The sequence below is a fragment of the Trichosurus vulpecula genome, chromosome 3 (genome assembly GCF_011100635.1).
Source record: "Trichosurus vulpecula isolate mTriVul1 chromosome 3, mTriVul1.pri, whole genome shotgun sequence".
Taxonomy (NCBI): Eukaryota; Metazoa; Chordata; class Mammalia; order Diprotodontia; family Phalangeridae; genus Trichosurus; species Trichosurus vulpecula.
In genome coordinates, this window is record NC_050575.1 from 91,034,803 (window position 1) to 91,057,559 (window position 22,757).

At 40.8% G+C, this 22,757-nt stretch overlaps 1 protein-coding gene across 4 annotated transcripts in view; it reads left to right on the plus strand.

Moving 5' to 3' along the window:
• The first annotated feature begins 1,963 nt into the window (after positions 1-1,963).
• LOC118844487 (janus kinase and microtubule-interacting protein 2) overlaps positions 1,964-22,757 on the plus strand; it is a 97,414-nt gene continuing 76,620 nt past the window's right edge. For 3 of the 4 annotated variants that reach the window (XM_036752383.1, XM_036752385.1, XM_036752384.1), the window contains exons 1-4: positions 1,964-2,263; positions 9,304-9,801; positions 21,187-21,396; positions 22,610-22,708. In XM_036752383.1, coding sequence (XP_036608278.1) covers positions 2,135-2,263; positions 9,304-9,801; positions 21,187-21,396; positions 22,610-22,708 — 936 coding nt within the window. In that variant the 5' untranslated portion in view covers positions 1,964-2,134. Of the gene's footprint in view, positions 2,264-9,294; positions 9,802-21,186; positions 21,397-22,609; positions 22,709-22,757 lie in introns of those variants that run through there. The other variant, XM_036752386.1, reaches the window with a different exon arrangement.

Consider the following 22,757-nt stretch of genomic DNA (forward strand, 5'->3'; position numbering starts at 1 on the left):
TAAGTATTCAGTAAGCAGCTACTGTGTATTAAATATTCTGCCAGACTTTGAGTTTGAGTTTAATTCAGCAAACATCCATTGTCTCTACAGTGTGTGGAGTTAAGTGTTTGGCTCTGGGCCCTTAAGTTCAGTTCACTTAAATATTTGCAGAGTACAGTGCTTATTTTGAGTGAGATACAAAGTTTAGATGATACAGGGACACCGACCTCAAGCTCGTTGGGCTTTTTTTTTTCAGTGTCCATATTTCAAAAATTGATCTCAAATTATGTGTAATGGGATAAACGTGTAAGTTGAAAATGTACCTTTTATAAGGACGGGATTAGTTCAAATATAATGTGGACCCTCAGCAGGCTGGTTTAAAGAAAGATAGGGCCAGCCGAGTTTTTAAAACACAACTACCAAAAGTGAGGGATGAAAAACACCCTATAAATATCATAATAAATTTATAGAAATATTACAAACCATAAGAAAATATTTCAAACACAGTCATTTCAGTTTGCTCTCACTGTTTCTTTGTTTTTTTAATTTTTGTTTTTTCATTTTTATTCAAATTGAAACAGAATGAAAACTTCGGAAATAAAGGGCTATTATAAATTATCTATAGTGGCAGCCTGCGGTTCCCTACAGTTCCCTACAGCTGTAAAGCCAGCTTTGGCTTTTTTTTTTTAAACAATAAGTAAAAAAAAAATTGAGTATAATTTAGCAGTTGCCCTCTTATAGAAAACCATGGCAATGGGTTTTTGCAAGTAGCCTAATCTTTTTCTTTCCTTTTGTATGATTTCTAGACAATTAAAATTAATTCCCTCCTCTCTCATTTGCAACTGCCCCAAATCCCAGTGGCAGTAATTGGAAATTCTGCAAGAAGATTCTCTTTTGAAAAATATTGGCAAATTTTCAGAATAGAATAGAAACAATGGATATTTTGGATTGCTGTGTTTATCTTCATAAATACTGTACAAAAGTTGCTTGCAAATATTAAAAAAAATTGTTCACCACTTGGAGACTAGCTTAAAATATTATGGGTAAAGACTTTTGAAAACTTTCTGCAAAGCTCCTACCATCCAACACTAGAATTTTTTAAAAGTTTTGTGGAGTGTTCTTCCCTTCCCAGAGCTATCCAAGTCCCCCTTTTAATCTCCACCCCCCACCCCAGTTCTTTGCTCTTCATAACAATCCTACTGACTTCAAGTCCAGTGGACTTTCCACTACATCCCGGGGATGATTTTATAAAGCAGAGAATCTTTTTATTATGCTTTGAATAACTTGACTTTCTACCTACCAACTCTATTTTCTACCCACAAATTTATCTCTTGCATAAGTTTGAATTTTCCTTTTGTTTTTCCTTAAGGCAGGGTGAACCTCTGCTGAGGGGTTAAGTCATGGGTGATTTGTAGAAGGGATGTGTTGGTAAATGTTTAATAACAAACTGGAACCCATTCCCACACCAAAAAGAAGAGGATACAGGACACACTTGCAAGTATAAAGTATTAAAATTTTCTCTATCGCTTTCTCAAGTCTAGACAATCAACAGAACAATAAATTAAGCTAGGTTGTGCAGTGGATAGAGCACTGGGCTTGAAATCTGGAAGACTCATTTTCCTGAGTTCAGATCCAGCCTCAGACATTTACTAGTTGTGTGACCCTGGACAAAGTTGCTTAACCCTTTTTGCCTCAGTTTCCTCATCTGTAAAATGAACTGGAGAAGAAAATGACAAACCAATCCAATACCTCTGCCAAGAAAACCCCAAATGGGGTTGTGAAGAGTCAGAACACACTTGAAATGACTGAACAGCCACTTGTAGCGTTTCCCAATCCCCAAGGCGTAAATGCTTACACTGAAAATTTAACAACAGACTCTCTCAAGCCTGTTAGAGCTGACTTAAGCATACCCCTACTTATATATACCTCAATTTATTTATCAAATGAAATAAATAAGCCTTTTCTCTTCTCTTTTCTTTTCTAGGGCATCCAGAGCAGCTAATGAGGAGACCTTACCAAGGAATGCTACACTGTAGGTGCTGAGAAGACTGGGACTAGAGGGGGGGAGGGGGGAAATAACTAAATGAATGAATGAAATGGCAGCACCTATTTGAAAGGCATTCAAACCCTCATAGACTCAATTCCACAAAGAACAATGTCCAAGAAAGGACGGAGTAAGGGCGAGAAGCCTGAGGCGCTGATTGTGGCTCTTCAGGCTGCCAATGAAGACCTCAGGACCAAGCTTACTGACATTCAGATAGAACTGCACCAGGAGAAATCTAAGGTGAGTTGGAAAGGACAGCAAGACTGTCACCCGGGAGTCACTGACCTTCTTTCCAGGGAGCACTAGAGGCTTTAGCCCACAGTGATGTCAGATTCCCCCTTCCCCTCCTTAGAGGGTCATAGCATCAAACATGACCATGGGCCTTTCCAAGGTGGAACATCACCACCTACACATCTTGGCACAAGGGAGAGAGCAGTGAACTAGAAACCAGGAGACTTAGGTTTATTTCCTGACTCTGCCACTTACCAGTAGCTGTGGCATCATGAGAAATGTGCTGACTTTTAACTAGCTGTATGCCCTTGGGCATGTCTAGGCTTTTCTAGGCCTTGGTTTAGAGACAGTCAGATGCATTAAGAATCTTAAGATTTAGGCCTCAATATATATACTTCATCTATTTCCAATCTTTCTTTTATAGATGAAGAAACTGATGTTTACAGAAATTAAATGACTTGTCTACTGTCACAAAGCTGGTAATTCTAGGAGGTAGAATTCAATCCCATGCCTTTTGTCACCAAGTCTAGCAGCCTTTCCATAATACCATGCAGCTTTCACGGATGCTCTCTCAGATCCATTTCAACTTGAACAATTTGTATATAAGAACTCTTCCTCCTCTCCTCCTCTTATTTCTCCTCTATGGCTAGGTGATACTCAGGAAGTGAGTTCAAATTTGATCTCAAGCACTTACTTAGCTGTGTGACCCTAGGCAAGTCGCTTAACCTCTCTGTCTGCCTCAGTTTCCTCATCTTCAAAATTGAGACAATGATAGCATCTTCTTCTCATGGTTGTTGTGCGGATAAAATGAGATAATATTTGTAAAGTGCTTTGCAAACCTTAAAATGCTATATAAATGCAAACTATTATATAAATGCTATTACTACTACCTATACATACATAGCTCTTTAAGATTTACAAAGTGTGTCCCTCATGACACTGTGAGGCAGGCAGTATAAGTATTATTATTTCCATTTTCTATTGAGGAAATTGGAGCTCAGAAACCTCAGATTAATCATTCAACCTCTATAGAACTCAGTTTCCTCATCTATGAAATCAGACCATTGAAATAGATTATCTCTAACATCCCTTCCAGTTCTAAATCCTTGGATCCTTTTAATGGAGAATTAAAATGACTTGCTCATATTCTCACACAGAACAGAGCAGGAACTGAAATCCAGGTACACACACTCCAAATTTACTGTCTTTTGCAATATTAAGAGGAATCTGTGAAGAAAGAAAGAAAGAAAAAAAGGAAGGAAGGAAGGAAAAGAAAGAAAGGAAGGAAGAAAAAGAGAAAGGAAGGAAAGAAGGAAGGAACTTTGTAATTGTTAAAAAAAAAAAACTTTGAGAAATAAAAAATAAACAAAATAGGCAACTAAAACCCAAGATAGCCATGTAACCAAACATATTTACATTTTAAAAATAAAATAATATTTCTAGTATTGCAATAGTAGAAAGCACAGGGAACTTGGGATTCAAAATTGAGATTTGTGATAAGATTTGTCTAAGTGCCTTCTGAGACCCTTTCTATTGTGCAGATTTTATGATACTATGAATTCTGCCACTAATTATGTGACTTTCTCCAGGCCTCCATTTTCCCATCTGAAAAATGATGGAAATTGGAATGGATGCCCTCTAAGCTCTGTCCTGCTGTAAACTCCAGGATTTATACTCCAGTAGTTTTATCTCGTCCCTGGGTAAAGGAGCTGGGTGTAGAGCTGGAAGAGACTTTAAAGATCATGTAGGTGAATTCCATCCTTCTACAGCCAAGGAAATTGATACCTAGAGAACTCAGATGGCTTGCCCACAGTCACAGAGGGAATAATTGGCAACTCTGGAATTCAAAGTCTGTTTCTAACTCTATGCTTCTAACTCCATAACAGTGTACTACATGGGGCTATGCCCATCCTTCCCCTGTCCCTGAAACATGAGACAACTGTTTCCACATGGTTTTTAGCAAGCCTGCTCCAGAAGAGATTGGGAAAATTGAGTTGAAAATCCATCTCGAACTGGATGAGTACTCCAGCAGATATCCAAATATCCAGCTTCATGGTTTTTTTTTTTAATCCTTGCCCTTCCTAAAGAAGTCCTCATCTCTGATCTCTACCATGACAGGAATGCTGAAATTTATCCTGATTTCCCATCCCCTCCCCCCACAGATCAATAACAATCTTTCCTCTAACCTCACATAGCTCTTCATTTTCCCTTCTCTAATGTGCTTACCACAGAGGCAGCATGGCATAAAAGGTATCCCCTTGTGGACAATGAGCCAAGCTTAAAGTTGGAAAACTGTACCTCTGTTACAAATAAGCTATGTGACCCTAGGTTGGTCACTTAATCTCTCAATGCACCAGGAAAAGTCTCTAATAATAGCATAGGCAAGGAAGTTTCCCCAACAAGAGATCCCTTTACCAATAAAATCACAGATTTACATGCCCATACAAAAAGGAAAAAAACTAGACACTTATTGCAAAATATTGTTCTATGAGAATGGAGACTATATCTTAGCTAAACTCGGTATATCTCTTCCAACCTCCCACCCCCACCTCTTGCATAGTGCTCTGTACTGAGTAGGGGCTCAATAAATGTCAGTTGAATGAACTGTAAAATTTTATTTTAAGGAAACAAATTTTTCCCAGCCTGAGTAGTAAATAACGCTGTGATCCCAGCCGCAATGCCAATGAACAAGCAGTAATTACAACTACTGCGATGACAAGGATGACAACTACTATTGCTTCTATTACTACTACTACTGCTGCCATTTATATGGTGCTTTAAGGTTTACAGAATGACTTATAGTCATTATCTCACAGTAACCTTGCGAGACAGGTGCTATAATTAACTAATTTTATAAATAAATAAAATAAGGCTAAGAGAGGTTCAGTCACTTGCCCAAGGTCACACAGCTAGTGTCTGAAAGGAGATTAGAAACCAATAGGGTTAGATGAGCTCCAAGGTCCCTTCAGCTCTAAGTTCTGTGTTCTAAGATACCTTTCAGCTCCATGCTTTAGGTTCTAAGGTCCTCTCAGCCCTAGCATTCTGTGTTCTCAATCCAGTCCAATAAACATTTATTAAGTGCCTACCATGTGCCAGGCACCGTATTACATGCTGGGGATACAATTAAGAACAAGAAAGACAGTCCCTGCTCTCACGGAACTTATAATCTAAAGTGGAATCCAACACACAAAAAGAGGCAGGAAAAGCAGAGGAGAGGGATGGGGCACCAGTGGGCACCTGATTGAAACCAGAAAAGGCAGCAGATGCAAAGTGGAGTGAACTGAGAGTCCAGTTTCTGCCCTCTGCCATCTAAAGAAAGGCATTGGGAGGAGTTTGGTGCTCCTCCCTCCAGCCCTCCAATCAGAAGGGAGAAGAGACTCAGCTGTAAGTTTAGAAGTGATGAGCTTATCCTGGAGGAGGGAGGAATCTTGTTTTGTGGAGTGGAAACCACACAGGGCAGCAGATGCAAGGTGGAGTGTTCGGAGGTGACTTCCATCACAGACTGACATTCTATGATAACTTTATTGGTCAGGTTGAGGGGTATTGATTTAAATTTGGGAAATGCCGGGTGAAAAGATACAACCAACATCTGGCTAACATTCCCTCTCAAGATTTGTAGTCATTACATTCGAGCTTATTCAAAACTTAACCAATAAATTGAATTTGAAAAGAAGCAGAGTACCAAAAGCACACATTCTTCCCAGTTCACAAATTCTAAACTCTAAAAACAGGTTGAGCTTAAGTTTGGAAAAGGCTAAATGTTTAATCTGTCTCAGTATCAGTTTCTAAACAAACTCGATGAGATTAGCTCCCCTTTGCAGGGAACATGAGTGTGGGGGCAGGAATTTTGAATGAGCAGATTTGCCTTCTTCCTTTACACTTCTGCTTTCCCACATTGGGTATCTGAATAAATAAGAATTCCAGTAGAGTTCTTATATACAGCACTCACCAGTCTGCCAGCAACCTTTCCAAGGGCAAGAGAAATTGAGAGGACCTAGGTAATAAAGTCGTTTTATTATAAATAATTAGAGTTATGATTTCAAAGGCCTAGGCCTTGAGAGGGAGAATACAAACTAAGTCAAGAAATTATTTGGGGCTCCATATTTCTCTCCTAAACTGTAGAGATAAAGGGAATAAATTAACTGAACAATAGAAAAACGCTTTAGAAACTCTAATTGCCATAATGTTGCCTCAAATGCTTAAAAACTTCTAGCATGCTTTCCCAGTCTTCTACAAGCTAAATACCCCTAATTCTTTATATCAATTCTTGTTTAACATGACCTCCAAGCATCTCACCACCCTGGGCATGCCTAGCTTTTTGATGCCTTTCCTAACTTGTGGTACCCAGAACTGAATATGATCCATATGCCATCCAGAGTAGAGTGAAATTATCACCTCCATCATTGTGAACGCTGAATTTCTTTGAATGTAGCCCAAGATTTCATTAGCTTTAGGTGCTGCTGTGGCACACTGATAATACTGACCAAAAACCTCCAGACACTTTCCACATGAAGTACTGTTTGTCTGTGCTGTACATATCTTATACTTCTGCACTTGCTTTGTTTGAACCCAAATACTGTATAGGACTTTTGCCATCATCTTTTTTATATTTTTATCTTAGGAGATTTCACTCATTGTTCCAGTTTGTTTAGATCTTTTTGGTTTCTAACTCTGATCCACTGTGTTGACGATCTCTTCCAGCCCCACTGTAATCTGCAAAATTGAGAAGCATGAATTTATGTCTTCATTCATGTCATTGATAATGTTACAGTTCAGTTCTCATTCCATTCATTCTCTGTGTCATACTCTTGCACCTTTCTACTTCCTAATTCAGGTTAATATTCCCTTCTGCTTCTCCAGATTGTTTTTCTTTTGTTTTCCTTTTAAAGCCCTCCCATCCATTCTTTCAGGTAACTCTTCATTCCCACTGATAACCTGGACAATAGAGGGTCATGCCTCTAAGGTTCACAGTGATCCATAAATGACTAATATTTGGGTACAGTCATTCACTGAGTTCCACACCCATCTCTCTTTACTCTCAGCTATTCTGCATCTTTCCACCTTGTCAATCACCACAGCAAGAGCATCTCTGGCAAACATCTTGCTGAAGCCAGCCATACTATGTCTATGGCATTCCACTCATCTGCCAGGCTATTAGCCTTGTTGGAAAGGAAATTAATTTAGGCAGGCATGGCCTGTTCTTGATGAATCCCAGTTGGATTTTAGTGGGTATGTGCTTTTGAAAATATTCACAAATCATCCCTTCCCTAGTTTGTTCTACCATTTTGCCAGGAATGGGAGTCAAGCTCACTGGCCTTTAATGAAAATTGAGGCAAATGACTACCTTCAGTCCTATGATTCCGTTTGTTCCTGAAGAGCTTTCAAAGATAAATGACAGAGGCTCAGAAAATCGCATGCACAAGTTCTTCTGGCATCTTGGGATATAATTTGTCTAGGGATGGTGACTTGGATTCATCACTGCCTTAGAATCCTTTCCAGTTATTTGGGCTTTCAGCTCCCTGTTAATTTTTTTTTCTATTCCTCTCAACGCAGAGAACATATATTTTAGTTTAAAAAAGTAGCAGTAACAAAATAAGAGTTGAATAATTCTGCTCTCTCTCAATCATTTCCTGTAGTTGTCCCTTCTACCCCAGGCTGTGGTTAAATTGCTTCTTTGATCTTCCTTTTGTCCCTAACACAGTTCTTTAAAAAGCTCTTTGTATTGTCTTTAGCGTTCTTTGCCAAATGTAGTGAAGGGGAAAGCAGGCTAGTTTGGCATGAATGAAAGGAAGGAAGGAAAGAAGGGAAGAAAAGAGAGAGAATGAAAGAAAAAGTGAGAAAGAGAGAGAGAAAGGAAGGAATGGAGGGAGGGAGGAAGCAAGAAAGAGAAAGAAAGAGAGAGAGGGAGGGAAGGAAGGAAGGAGGAAAGAAAGAGAAAGAAAGAAAGAAAGAAAGAAAGAAAGAAAGAAAGAAAGAAAGAAAGAAAGAAAGAAAGAGAGAATGAAAGAGAAAGAGCAGAGGGAGGGAGAGAGGAAAGAAGGAAGGAAGGAAGGAAGGAAGGAAGGAAGGAAGGAAGGAAGGAAGGAAGGAAAGAAGGGAAGAAAAGAGAGAGAATGAAAGAAAAAGTGAGAAAGAGAGAGAGAAAGGAAGGAATGGAGGGAGGGAGGAAGCAAGAAAGAGAAAGAAAGAGAGGGAGGGAATGAAGGAAGGAGGAAAGAAAGAAAGAAAGAAAGAAAGAAAGAAAGAAAGAAAGAAAGAAAGAGAGAGAATGAAAGAGAAAGAGCAGAGGGAGGGAGAGAGGAAAGAAGGAAGGAAGGAAGGAAAGAAGAGCATTTATAAAGGGTTTAGTTTGTGCCAAGAATTGTGCTAAGCACTGGGGATGCAAATAGAAAAAGCATGACAGTCCTTGATGTCAAGGTATTTACTCCATAACTGGGGGAGGAGGGGTTCAACATGAATCAACAAGAAAGTCCAACTGTATGATGGATACAAAAGCCTGGACATCCTAAGAGTTTAGTGGCAAATTATGGGAGTCCTAAGGCTACACCAGTAAGTCAGATAACAGGACATAGATGCAAGACAGATGGTAAGACCTACTGCCTGAAGAACAATAGGAGTCAGTGGCAGGGTGATTGGTAAGGCCTAATGGATTTCTGTCTCTGTAAAAAGAATTGGTGATTCCTATTTCATCCAAGCCATGTGAGTAGTCAAGTAGTCCTCGTGAGTTCTAAGTGGCCTGGGACTGGGGAGGAAGGAAAGGGAACGGGAAGTCAAGGCGGGAAGGATTTCTAACCTCCTAACCCTCCTGGATGAATTTGTAGTGGTCTGAGGACCAGGGAAGGGGTAAAGGAAGAAGTCAGTGGGGAAAGAAGATGGGTTCAAATTCAACCTCAGACACGATAGGCATCAATTTCATCATCTGTTAAATGAGGATCATCCTAGAGCCAATCTCATGGGTTGCTATGAAGATCAGATAAGATAAATTATATAAAGAACCTTGCATTCTGTGAACATTCTTCTCTTATTTTTTTTTTCTTTTTATGCTCCAGGTGGCAAAGCTCGAAAGAGAGAAAACCCAAGAAACCAAACGTATACGTGAACTGGAGCAGCGCAAACACACAGTCCTGGTCACAGAGCTCAAGGCCAAACTCCATGAGGAAAAAATGAAGGAACTGCAGGCCGTCCGGGAGAACCTGATCAAGCAGCATGAGCAGGAGATGGCACGGACAGTCAAAGTGCGTGACGGGGAGATCCAGAGGCTCAAGTCAGCCCTGTTTGCCCTCCGGGATGGCAGCAGTGACAAAGTAAGGACAGCGTTGACCATTGAGGCCCGTGAGGAGGCCCGGAAACTCTTTGACTCAGAGCGCCTCAAGCTTCTGCAGGAGATCACTGACCTCAAGTCAGCCAAAAAGCAGGTAGATGAGGCACTGAACAATATGATCCAGGCTGACAAAATCAAGGCCGGGGATCTGCGGAGTGAGCACCAGTCCCACCAGGAAGCCATCTCTAAGATCAAATGGGATTGTGAGCGCGACATCCGGAGGCTGGTTAGTAGAACTACTTGGCAGGGGCTGATGGAATCCTATGGTTCCTGAGATTGCTGTATTACCACAGTATCGTGGTCACTGGGAAATATGCCTCCTTATCACTGTTCCTCTCACCTGGTGAATTGACAACCTTCCCTGAAAACTCAAGGGAACTGCATGAAATATAATACACACACACACACACACACACACACACACACAAATTGGGCCTTTGATTTCACCTTTCTGTCCTGGAAACTATGCTCTATCAATGCTTAATTATACTAAGAGCTCACATTTCTATGATGCTTAAAGGTTTACAAAGGATAAAAATACCTAAGGATTTAAAGGCTTACAGTTATCCTAAATAGAAATTGTAGCCATAATGGAAGGGAAAATAAAATAAAATAAAATAAAATAAAATAAAATAAAATAACATCAGACTGAGAGGCAAGAAGGCCTGGGTTCAAATCTTGTTATTCTGTCATTTAAGTCACGTCCAACTTTTTGTGACCCCATTTTTTAGCAAGGATACTTGAGTGCTTTGCCATTTCCTTCTCCAGCTCATTTTACAGATGACCAACTAAGGCAAACAGGGTTAAGTGACTCACCCAGGGTCACACAGCTAGTGAATATCTGAGGCTGGATTTGAACTCATGAAGATGAGTCTTCCTGACTCCAGGCCCGGTGCTCTATCCACTGCACCACCCAGCTGCCTATTAATTTAATATATGACCTTGGTCAATTCCCTTTCATTCTGGGTTTCGGTTTCCAACTCAATCAAAATGAGGTAGACAGCACAGCAGCAGAAGAACTAGCCCCACAGTCAGAAGATTTGAGTTCATACCTTGCCTTTGAAAATGGTGACTTCTGTGGCCTTGGGCTCATGTCACCTCCACAGGCCTCAATTTCCTTGTCTGTAAAATGAAGGAGTCGGACTTGATGGCTCCTTTCTAGACCTATGATCCATACAATCCTATGAATTCATGATCCTGTGACCCTATGAATGCATCATTATAAAACCTTTAAGCCTTATGATTTGCTTTCCTCTACCCCATGGGACGTCAAGTGTAGACATTGTAGTAGAGTATGAGATGTCAAGTGTAGGAATTATTATCCCCATTTTGCAGTTAGGGAAATTGAGGTATAGAGAAGTGAATTTAAGCTGCTCAGGCTGACCCAGACAGTAAGTGGCTGACCTAAAACTCCAACACTATCTAGCTCTATTTCCACTGTACCATGATGCTTCTCCTCAAGCGTGTTTCTACAAGTATTTATAAATTGATTCCTTTTGGCCCAGATGTCTATAAGTAGTTGTCTAAATAGAGATAGCCAAGTCCACTGAACTTGGACTTAAGAAAGGTGGGCTTGAATCCCAGTCTTGCCACTTACTGTATAACCCTGTACAGGTCACGCCTTTACTCTGGGCCTCAGTTTCTTCATCTGCAAAATGGAGATAATATACATTTGTTAGTACCAATTACAGATACTAATACCTTTTTTTTACCTAACTTACAAGGCTGCTGCAAAAACGTGAAGTGTTTGACTTACTTTAAAGCACATTAGAAATAGGAGCTATTGTTGAATAGCTATTCCTTCCCAAATTATTTTGTCTTTGTGAGTTATTAGAGTTGTGTTATTTTTAAGGGTCATTCCTATGACTTTCAGAATGCCACTGGGATTGTCTTAAGTACATTTTCCTGGTCAGCTGTCCAAGGACTCACACTTAAAAGCAGAATCCAAAAATACATAAGCTCAAATCATTTAAAAATAGAAACTGCCTTCCCCAAAGAAAGTTTCCAAGACAGGAGCCATATTGAAAGCAAAAGAATCTTTAACAGCCATCCATCTGGTAGTGTCTTTTCTAGGCTTTGCTATATTCCTAGAGATGCTACTTCCTGCTAATTTGATTCACCAAGAGAGAGACACGTGGGTTTCTTACCCTTATTTGACAATAGAGCCAACATAAGCAAAAGCCACAGCACCCCATGATAACCTTGAAAAAAAGCTCTTTAAGCACCCAGTACCAGAGTGTTTTAGCATGTGAAACCTCAAATTAGAGTAAAATCAAAATTGCCTTCAGTCATTAGAATGTACTTATGGTCTTCCCAACTTGTTGGTTTCTTTGGAAATCCTATTTGCTAGATGACATCTATAGATTTTAAATGAGGAATTTCAAAGACCCACACTCAACACAGTAATTAGGTGCCCTATCAGATTTAAATTTTGAATCTGTAAAGTTGCTATTATGAGTTTTCTCCCCTGATGTCCTCCTGGAATGCCTTACAGTGGTGCAGAGGTGACCCTGGCATCTTCAAGTTCATTGCAGTGGGATGCTAGCTGTGGCAGGCCCTGCCAGGCTGGAGTGTTATCCTGGATAGGTTCAGTGACAGACCATGAGTCCTTCATCTGAAGACTAGTCCAGCTAAGTGCAGAGAGGCTCATTTCCAGAGTGGGGACCCCAAAGGGTTTTTTTGGGGGGCCACAACCACTCATAAAGGCAATCTCCTAAGTCATGGAGGAACTGGGAGCTATAATTGGTCTGAGGGAACACCCAGGCAACTGAGACTGTAGATCTAACAAGTCATGAGATAAGTATAGTTACCATGGAGCCAGTCTTCTTTTTTTTGACCCAAACATGTCCAGCCTACTGTGTTCTGAGATGAATCACAATTTTTGAACGTTGTTTTTCTTTCATTTTGTTTTGTGTGTATGTGTTTTTTTTTTTTGGTGTTGTGGAAGGAGCACTGAATTTGGAGTGAGAAGCCTTGGTGTGACTCTTAGCTCTTCTCCTTACTACCCAGCTTACCTTGGGCAATTCCCTTCCCCTTTCTTCAGCTTCATCATCTGAATAAAAACAAAAACTAAGAAGTTGAACTAGATGACCCCTGAGACCCCTTCTAGTTTGACATCTCTGATTCTTTTTTCTAACTACTCCATTCACAATTCCATTTAATACAATTGTAATACTACCAAAGCTGCAAAGGCACGTAGAGAGCTTGGGCTCTGCTCTGCCCATGGCCTTGGTGATGACATTGGCTGATAGAAAGGAGTGTAGGACCATGAGCTCTGAAAGCATCGGGCAAGGAGAAGGAGGAAGGAAGCATGTTCGATGGTTTGCTATTCAGACCTTTCTCAAGGTCAGCTCCTCAAGCAGATCCTACCACTTATCTGTCTTTTAAAGCATTTACTTTTGCTGACTTGCTTCCACTGGCACATGAGGATGGGACAGATCCTCCCACTTTCTTTTATAATGGAAATTCTTCCCTTATCAGAACTTTTTTTTTCTTTGTAAAATCAAAGCTGAGGGGTTTCTTTCATGATCCTTACAGACAAGCCCAGGCCTATAGACATTGAAGTTTGTTTCTGTCTGCCCCCCTCTCCCCATTCTGTGATCCACACGCCCACCACACAGGGGACTGCCTTCCTTTCTTCTCTCTCACATACGATCTCACATTTAGAACTAGAAGAGATATTAGAAGTTATTTAATCCAATCCCTAAAATTATTTTTATATTCATGTAAATGACAGATAAACTTAAAGTATCAGCTCTCCCCCTTCTTTCCCTCTGGCATTTGAATACAAAGGTAGAATAACGTCAGTCTAAGGTGATGATGTGCTCTGAATGGAATTCACAGGCACCAGCCAGTGGGCAGGGGAGGGACTTGAGGAGTCAGGGACCTTCCTGCCACCTCTGATAGAATCCAGAGAGCTGGTTGTCCATTCCATTGGAATAATATGTGTCAGGCAAAATGGTTTAGTGGAAAGTGACTTTGGTGGCAGAAGAACTGGGTTCTAATCCTGGCAATGACATTTATTAATTATGGCATCATCCCATTGAGCCCCCAGTGTGTAATAATATCTGTCCTACCTAGGGCTATGTGAGGATCAACTGAAATAATGGACCAATTTTTAAAGTCCTACAGTATTTTAAAGCTAGGGTGGAGTATGGAGAATGTCAGGTGTGCAATCAGAAAACTTAATTTCATGGTAGAGTGGAAAGAATGTAGCCTCTGCAGCCAGAGGTCCTGGGTTCAAATACTACCTTTGGCACTCACTACCTGTTTGACATCGAGCAAATCATTGAATTTCTCCAAGCCTCCTTTTCCTCAACTATAAAATGAAAAGGCTGTCAGGGGTAGGGAACCTTTGGCCTCAGGGCAGCATGTGGCCCTCTAGGTCCTCAAGCACGGCCCTTTGACCGAATCCAAACTTTGCTGAACAAATCCCCCCAATCCTAAATTTGGATTCGGTCAAAGGGCATCACTTGAGGACCTAGAGGGCCACATGCGGCCCTGAGGCCAAAGGTTCCCCACTCCTGAATTAGACAATTTCTGAGGATGCTTTCAGTTCCAGCACCATGACCATGGACACGTCACCTCTCTGAGTCTCATGATCCTCATTTGTAAGATTATGGAATGGGATGAGATTATGGTTGTTAACATCATCATCATCATCATCATCATTATCATAATCTAGGTGATGCAGTTGATAGCACACCTGCCCTGGAGTCTGGGTGATGAGTTCAAATCCAGCCTCAGATTTTACTAGCTGTGTGACCCTGGGCGAGTCACTTAACTTCTTTTTGCCTCACTTTCCTGGTCTATACAGTGGTGATTGTAATAGCACCTACTTTTCAGGGTTGTTGTGATGATAAAATGAGACAATAATTGTAAAGCACTTAGCACAGTGCCTGCTAAATAGTGAGTGCTCTCTCTCTCTGTCTGTCTGTCTCTCTCTCTCCCCCCTCCCTCCCTGTCTCTCTCTTTCTCTCTTCATACATATATATGTATCTATATACACACGTGTGTATGCATATATGTGTATGTATGTATATACATATGTGTATGTATATGTATACACATGTACAGATATGTGCACAGATATATACATATGTGTATTTATGTGTGTATCGGTATACATGTATACATATTTTAACTGTTATCATCTTCAATAATATAATAGTAAATAACTGATAAAAATAATGATAATAGTAATAATAAATAATCTGTAGTAGCCAAAAGTTCAAAACCACCAATATTACAGTTCAGGGATTATTATTATTTTTAGTTTTAAAAGAACCTAGAAGTGCCTATTTTAAAAGAAAACAGATTTGCATTTTTTAAAAAGTTTGTTAGAGTTTAGAATCAAAGATTGCCCAAACTGGAAAAGGCTTTAGAGATGACATATTCTGATCTCATTTTATAGTGGAGGAGACTGAGGTCCAGAGAAGGATTTCAGATCATAAGATCATAGGTTAAGAACTGTAAAGGACCTCAAAGGTCATCTGGTCAAACCCCTCATTTTACAAATGAGGAAACTGAGGTGCAGAGAGATTAAATGATTTACTCAAGGTCCTGTAAGTAGTTAGCATGAGAGGCAGGATTTCAACCCAAGTTCTCTGACTCAAGAGCCAGTCTTCTCTGCGCTGTAACAATAAAAGTGACTTGCTTACAGTCATGTTGCTAGTAAGAGGGAGAGCTGAGACCAGAGCCTCTATCTCCTGATTCCAAGTCCATAGCCGTTGTCCTTATCGTACATCTGCTTTGCCATGCTTATCATCACAGAAGGGGGTGAGGGTGGGGGGAGGAAGAACACATTATTTCCTCTCTAATTATCCATGATCTGACTGTTTCTCAGATTATCCTTCAATGGACATTAGCAAAATGCTTGCTGTATTAAGGTATACAGTAGAGGCATTTTACCTGAGTGTTCACCATGTAGGTTATACCAATAAATATCTAAATATAAAGTAACAAGCGCCATGGAAAACTGTAAATGAAGCTATAGGCCACCATTCTGCCAAATGAACGTGTGATTCGAATAAGAGCAACATTGGGTTTTTTGGTTTCCAGTGCCCACATACCACCTGGGAGATAGTGATACGTTGAGGAATATACGTTCTTTTAAGTCAGCGGGGCATCATTTAATGTACCATCCAGGCACCAAATGTTCCCCCATGAGGTCTTAAATCATCAGGCCACTTCCCAAACATATAAATTCCATTTCAATTCAATAAATATTTTTAACACACTACTCGTGTGATCTTGGACAAGTCTTTGCCTCAGTGTCTTTATCTGTTAAATGAGGACATTGGAATCAATAAACCTTATTGCCCTTCCAGCTCTAAGTCAATGATCCTATAATAACGTTATGCACAAAACCTTGATTGGCTCTGAAGGGGATACAGAGATGAAAAATGACATAGGTCCTGCCTTCCAGGAGCTTATCGTCTAATAGGGGAATATGATTTATTCACGAATAAGTATGATACAAGGTAGAATGTGATAGCAGTAAAGAAGAGAACCAAGCAAAGTGGTCTGGGAAAATCAGAAGAGAAAGAAAGCACTTTTGCCTGGGGAAGATCATGGAAGACTTCACGGAGAGTGTCAACTCCATTCCCAATAGAATGCAAGCTTTTTGAGGGCAGGGATTCTTTAATTTTTTTTAATATTCCCACTACCTAGCACAGTATCTGTCTTACAAGGCACTTGAAAAATATTTGTTTAATTGAATAAATTGAATGAAAGAAGGAGACCTGAGGTTAAACCTTGAAGGAAGAGAAGGATTTCAATAGACAGACTGTGGAGAGAATATCTTTTTGTTGTTCAGCTGTTTTTCAGTCATATCCAACCCTTCATGACCCCATCTGGAATTTTCTTGGCAAAGATACTGGAGTGGTTTGTCATTTGCTTCTCCAGCCCATTTTATAGATAAGGAAACTGAGGCAAATGGGGTTAAGTGACTTGCTCAGGGTCACGTGGCTAGTAAGTGGCTGAGCCTGGATTTGAACTCAGGAAGGTGAACCTTCCACTGCACCACCTAGCTCCCCGTGTATTTTCCAGATCTCTGCAAATGCATGGAGGAAGTAGAAGCTGGATTGAAACAGGGAATGAAGAGTCTAATTTGGCTGGAATGGAGAATCTGTGAAGGGGAGGAATGTGCAATGCCAGGCTGAGAAACTGGAGTTTAATGATGTCCTTTTCAGTTCTGATCCTATGATCAAATAGAAGAGTTTTGTTTAATGGTTGACCTTGACATAGCCCTGTAGAGTTTATAAAATGCTTTATATTATCCGTCTCATTTGATCTGTACAACTATGTGAAGTTAATAGTGCAAGCGTTATTATCTCTTATTGTACATGAGAGATAGGGTAGTATGGTGGATAGCGACCTGGCCTCTGAGTCAGGAAAGCCCATTCCAAAGGGCAAAATGGAGCCATGGGAGGCTTTTGAGCAGGAGAGTGACATGGTCAGAGCTGTGTATCAGGAAGATTCTTTTGGCAGCTCTCTGAAAGATGGATTGAAGGGGAGGAAGAAGAAGTCAAACAGGCAGGTCAGCAGGTTATTTATAATAATCCACATGAGAGGTAATGAAGGCCAGAAACAGTGTAGTAGCAGCAGAGTTAGGGGACAGATAAAAGTGCTTTGGACACAGACAGTGCCTCATAGATATTAATATGAAAAGATATAATGGCATTACTGTGTTTCATCTCTATAAAATAATGGAATAGATTAAATTTTATTTTATGAAAGACAGCAGTGTGATGTAACAATAAGAGCCCTGGGTTTAATTCAAAACAACCAGGGTTTGAGTGACAGTTCTGCTATGATCCACGTGACCTGGAACAAATTATTTTAACCCCCTGGGTCTCAGTTTCCTCTCAAGGTATAGGGACCTCTCACACACAAATAACGCTCTGATACCTCAGCCTAGTACAATGGGAAAAGCACAGAAGTTGTAATTAGAAAATTTGAGTTCAAATTCTGCCTTGGTCCCTTACTACCTGTGTGGGCAAGTTATTTTTACTAGCCAGACCTCATTTAGCCTCTCGTTTACATTAGCCAGACCTCAGTTATCCTCTCATTTACACCGGCCAGACCTCAGTCAGCCTCTCTGTAAAAATGGAGCCACTGGTATTTATGGCCTCCAGGGTTCCTTCCTACCTGTTCAATATCTGGCCACTGCACCCAGATGGCTCTGGAGGAGACAGTAAATGTGGTGATTTTGCACGGCCCTCCCTCACTCAAATCAAAGTCAATTGCAAGTCATGTTATCACTTCCCTGGTACTGAGAACGAAGCACAAATCACAAATCCATGTTCTTCAGCTGCTTCTATATCATTTGGGACTCACCCACACCCTTATAACCACTAATTCTACCTTGACTTTGGAGCATTGGTGCCGAGGTTGTGGCTAAGCTTCAGGTCTTCTGGGACATGGATAAAGAAAGCTGACCTCACATCAAGGTCCCCCCAAGCTCTCAGGACTTTGAATTTTTGTGAGGCCCAGAGTTATATTAAGTCACCTTGGCTTAAGAATGTGACTCCAATCAATCTATACCTTCCTTAGTTCTAATAACAATGGCCAACATTTTTATAGTGCTTTTAAAGTTTACATTGTGTTTTTTTTAATAACAGTCCTGGGATGTTGTGAGTATAAAGAATTTTTTTTTCTGAATCTCTGATTTCATCAGTGAAGGAACTCCCAGTGAGGAAATGCTCTCTACCAATGGAGATCTACCACTGTCTAACTTGAGAGTGGCCAAGGACGCTGAGTAGCAAGTGGCTTATCCAGAATCATACAGTCAACATATATTAGAAGTTGAATTTGAACCCAGATCTTTCTTGAGGCAGGCTCTCTAACCACAATACTGACGCTATACTATATAATACTGACACTCAAATTAATTATTACTATTTCTGTTTGATCAGTGAGGAAAACGAGGCTCAGAGAGTTAAGATGATTTGGCTGCAGACACATAGGAAGGAAGGGAAATGAACACTTATTAAGCATCTGTTATGCGCCAGACACTGTGCTCAGCGCTTTACAAGTATGATCTCGTTTCACCTTCATAGCAACCCTAGGAGCAGGTGCTATTATTGTCCCATTTTATTGTCTGAGGAAACTGGGGCAAACGGTAGTTAAATGACTCGCCCAGGGTCCCACGGCTGATAAGGCAGATCTGAACTCAGATCTTCCTGACTTCAAGCCCAATGTCCTACACCACCCAGATGCCTGGTCACGAGTAAGCGTCGGAGCCAGGCTACCAAACTTGTTTCTGACTATGAGACCAGCGCCCTTTCCATGATATCACATTATCTATTCACAATTATCAGATGCTGGGCAGAGCTAAGATCTTGTCGATGAGGATGTGCCAAATAAGAGGGCACTGGGACAAATTTCAAAAGGTTGAAGAGGGCTATATTCATAATAAAGAATTGTTTTATGTAATGATAATATAATGATAGTGATATAGATAGATAATGATAATAGATAATTAATGATATATAATAATAATCATTAGAATATTTTATTATCATTAAAATGCCAATTATTACTGTCAGTTAGCATTTAGTAAACACCTACTATGTGCCAGGCTCTGTGCTGAGCACCAAAAGTACAAACAAAGGCAGAAGACAGTCCCTGCTCTCAAGGAGTTCACGGTCTAACAGGGAGCTCACAATCTAATTGTTAACATTTCCATAGCCTTATGGAGTTCGTAAAGGGCTTTAGACCTCTTTCTCACTCGATCTTCAAACCAGGTGAGGTCAGTTGTACATGCATCATTATCCCCTGTTGTAGGTGAGAGGCAGCAAGGTGTCGGGAAGGGAATAAGCATTTATATATACGCCCAACGCTGTGCTAAGTGCTCTGTACAAATATTATCTCATTCACTCCTCACAATGACCCTGCTGTTACTACCCCATTTTAGAGTTGAAGAAACTGAGGCAGATGAGGTTAAGTAATTTGCCCAAGCATGCATGGTTAGTAACTGTCTGAGGCCAGATTTTGAAATCAGGTTTTCCCGACTCCTGGCCCAGCATGCTTACTACTCTGCTTCCATCTTTCTCTACTGTAGGAGATAGAGACCTGGCCTCAGAGTCAGAAAAACCTAGGTTCAAATCCAGCCTCTGACACACACTAGCTATGACACTCCCCTCTTCTTTCCACCCCCTCCACCATCCCCCATTCATCAAACTTCTCAGTACCTCTGTCAATTTTCTGTGACTATAAGCTGTACTAGCTGTATGACCCTGGACAAGTTACATAACCCTGTTTGCCTCCGTTTCCTCATCTGTAAATGAGCTGGAGAAAGAAATAGCAAACCACTCCAGTATCTTTGCCAAGAAAACCCCAAATGGGGTCACAGAGAGTTGGCTATGACTGAAATGAATGAACAGCAGCCAAACAACGTGCCAGTGAAATCATAGGTACAGTCTAAAAAAGGGGGGCAGGAATTACAGAAGAGAAAACAGAGAGGCAGACAGGTTAAGAGACTTACCCAAGGTCATATAGCCAATAACTGGCAGGACTGGAATTACGACCCAGGTTTTATGATTCCAAATCCGAGAGTCCTTTCCACCATGCCACACTTCTCTCCTTATGTCATGGTATTATTACAGCCGGATGTATCATCCTTCCCTCCACAATACACATATACACAAGCAAACGGTACTTTAAACACACATTCATATATCTATATGAGGTACCTTGTTGTTACTGTTTATAAGTCCTTCTCCTACACCTAATTAAGATGTACAATTCCTTCCTTCCTGAAACAGAATGTACAGTTAGTGTCAAAAGACCTGAGTCTGAATTCTACTTTTCCCACTTATAGTACTTATATGGCCCTGGGTAACTCACTTTAACTCTTCCTGACTTTTATTTCTTTATCAAATGAGATAATCTTTGTGAAGCACTTGGCACAGTGCCTGGTACATAGTAGGTGGTTAATAAATGTTGTTGCCTTCCCTCATCTATGAAATGAAAGAGTTGAAGTAACAGTCTCTAAAGACCCTTCTCAATGCACATGATCCTATGATATAGACAGCTTGTATAGTGGAAAGAATTCTGAATTTAAGATCATAAGACCTGGGTTCAAGTACCAGCTTTGCCACTTCCATTGTGACCTTGGGCGAACTCCTAACTAGCTTTGCAAGCAGTGGGTACATTCCCCTTTCTGTAAAATTCAGCATTTAGGCCTATTGATATCTAAAGGCCTCTATATTGTTAACTTCTCTAATCCTTTAATATGAATGATTAAAGTTATTCCTTAAATTCTCCACATTATTCAGCAGCAAAAAGGACTGGTAATGAAGGAAAACAGGTTAATCTCTCACTACTGCTGCACTCATCCCTTTCATTGCATGGGAGGGAAGCGTAATGTGGTGGGAAGACCTGGATTTGGAAGCACAGGTCTCGGGACCAAGTCCTTAGTCTGTCTCTTACTTTCTGTGACTCTACTATTTACTAGCTGTATGACTCTGGGCAAACCCCCTCCTCTCTCCGTGCCTTAATTCACCCTCTATAAAATAAGAGTGTTACAGCAGAGCATCCCCAGGGACTCTTCCCGGTCTGTCATCTTGTGACTCTGTGATCTTGACTTATTTCTCCTTTCATTCAGATGGACGAAATCAAGGCTAAGGACAGGATTATCTTTTCCCTGGAAAAAGAGCTGGAGACCCAGACAGGCTATGTCCAGAAGCTCCAGCTGCAGAAGGAGGCTCTGGATGAGCAGCTCTTCCTGGTGAAGGAGGCTGAGTGCAACATGAGCAGCCCCAAACGAGAAATTCCAGGAAGAGCTGGAGACGGCTCTGACCACTGTGGCAGCCCTGTAAGTCTGGTCCTGGAGACGTGAACTCTGGTGCCGTTTTTTATTTGCTCTATCTGACTTTGCAGTTTGCCTGTTAGACCCTTCCCCACCCCACCCAACCCCCTCAGATCACCTCAGAGAAAATCAATCCTACTTCCCCCTACCAAAACCACTAGCATCCAGATAATGGGGGTTTCTAAAATCCAGGCAACCGTCTGGTTGGCATCCCATTAGCATGTCCCAGGAGACTCACAAATCTCTCTTCCTATCTCCTGTAGCTATGGTTTTAGCCCCAGCATACCTGCCTGGCTTCCAACCTGTGGTCAGAATCAGAAGTTGGAGGAAAAAGACTTTGCCTCCATCCAAGACTGGTAATTTTCCCCTGTGGGAGCAGTCAGAATGGAGGTTGGTCAAAAGACTCATAACCTACAGGGGTCAACATTTGTCATCCAGTGTTGATTCCAAAAAGTGCCATTAGTGGATTGAAACCTTTGGAAAGGCTGCCTAAAAGCTTCTAGTCCAATTTAACTACCCACTAAATCCCCTCAATGTCTGTCATTAGTAAAGAAATTACTTTTAGGACTGCAGCAATGGAAATGAGTGCATACATTTGATTTATTTTTTATATGAGACCTGCCGGCTCATCTTACAAATTATTTAATACCTGCAATACACTGAATAACTCAAATGCAAATTTTAAAAATTTTGCTATTTTTAATATCTCAACTTGAGTTCCACTCTAAGGCCTCATGGTACTGTGGAAGTGACCTTGAGTTCTCAAGATTATGGCAGAGGAGCCCAAGTTCAGGCAGTTCCTAGAGTCTGCATGTCTGACATCTGAAAACCAGCCTAGTTGAGCTGAAGGAGTTTCATCAGAAAGTTAGCCGTAGGGTAAGAAATTTGGGGGTCACAACCACTCCTAAAGACTGTCTATCAAGCTGGAGAGAGGTTGTAATCTGCACCAATGGGAGGAATGCCTCATATTTAAGTTGTCCTAATAGCTCCTCCCCCTTTCCTAAAAGACATAATAGGGAATTTCTTCTCCCAGATGTCCAAGTCTGGCCTTGATTAGATGGGAGAATGGTGGAGGGAGATAGAGGAAAGATCTTTCCTTTTTCCTCCCTGATTAAGAAAATGTGTGGTTACCACTCTTCAATTCTGGGAAGAGAGATTAGCAAAGATTTTATTTTCCTGAGGACTGATGAAAAGTGTTTTGATTTTGTTTTGTTTACAGGACTTACGAAGAAACCAGAAGAGAATAGCTGAGTTGAATGCCACCATAAGGAAGCTAGAGGATAGAAATACATTGCTTGGAGATGAAAGAAATGAGCTGGTGTGTATTAAGCCAGTTTTGCTTCTCTTGGGGGTCTCAGATGCCTCAG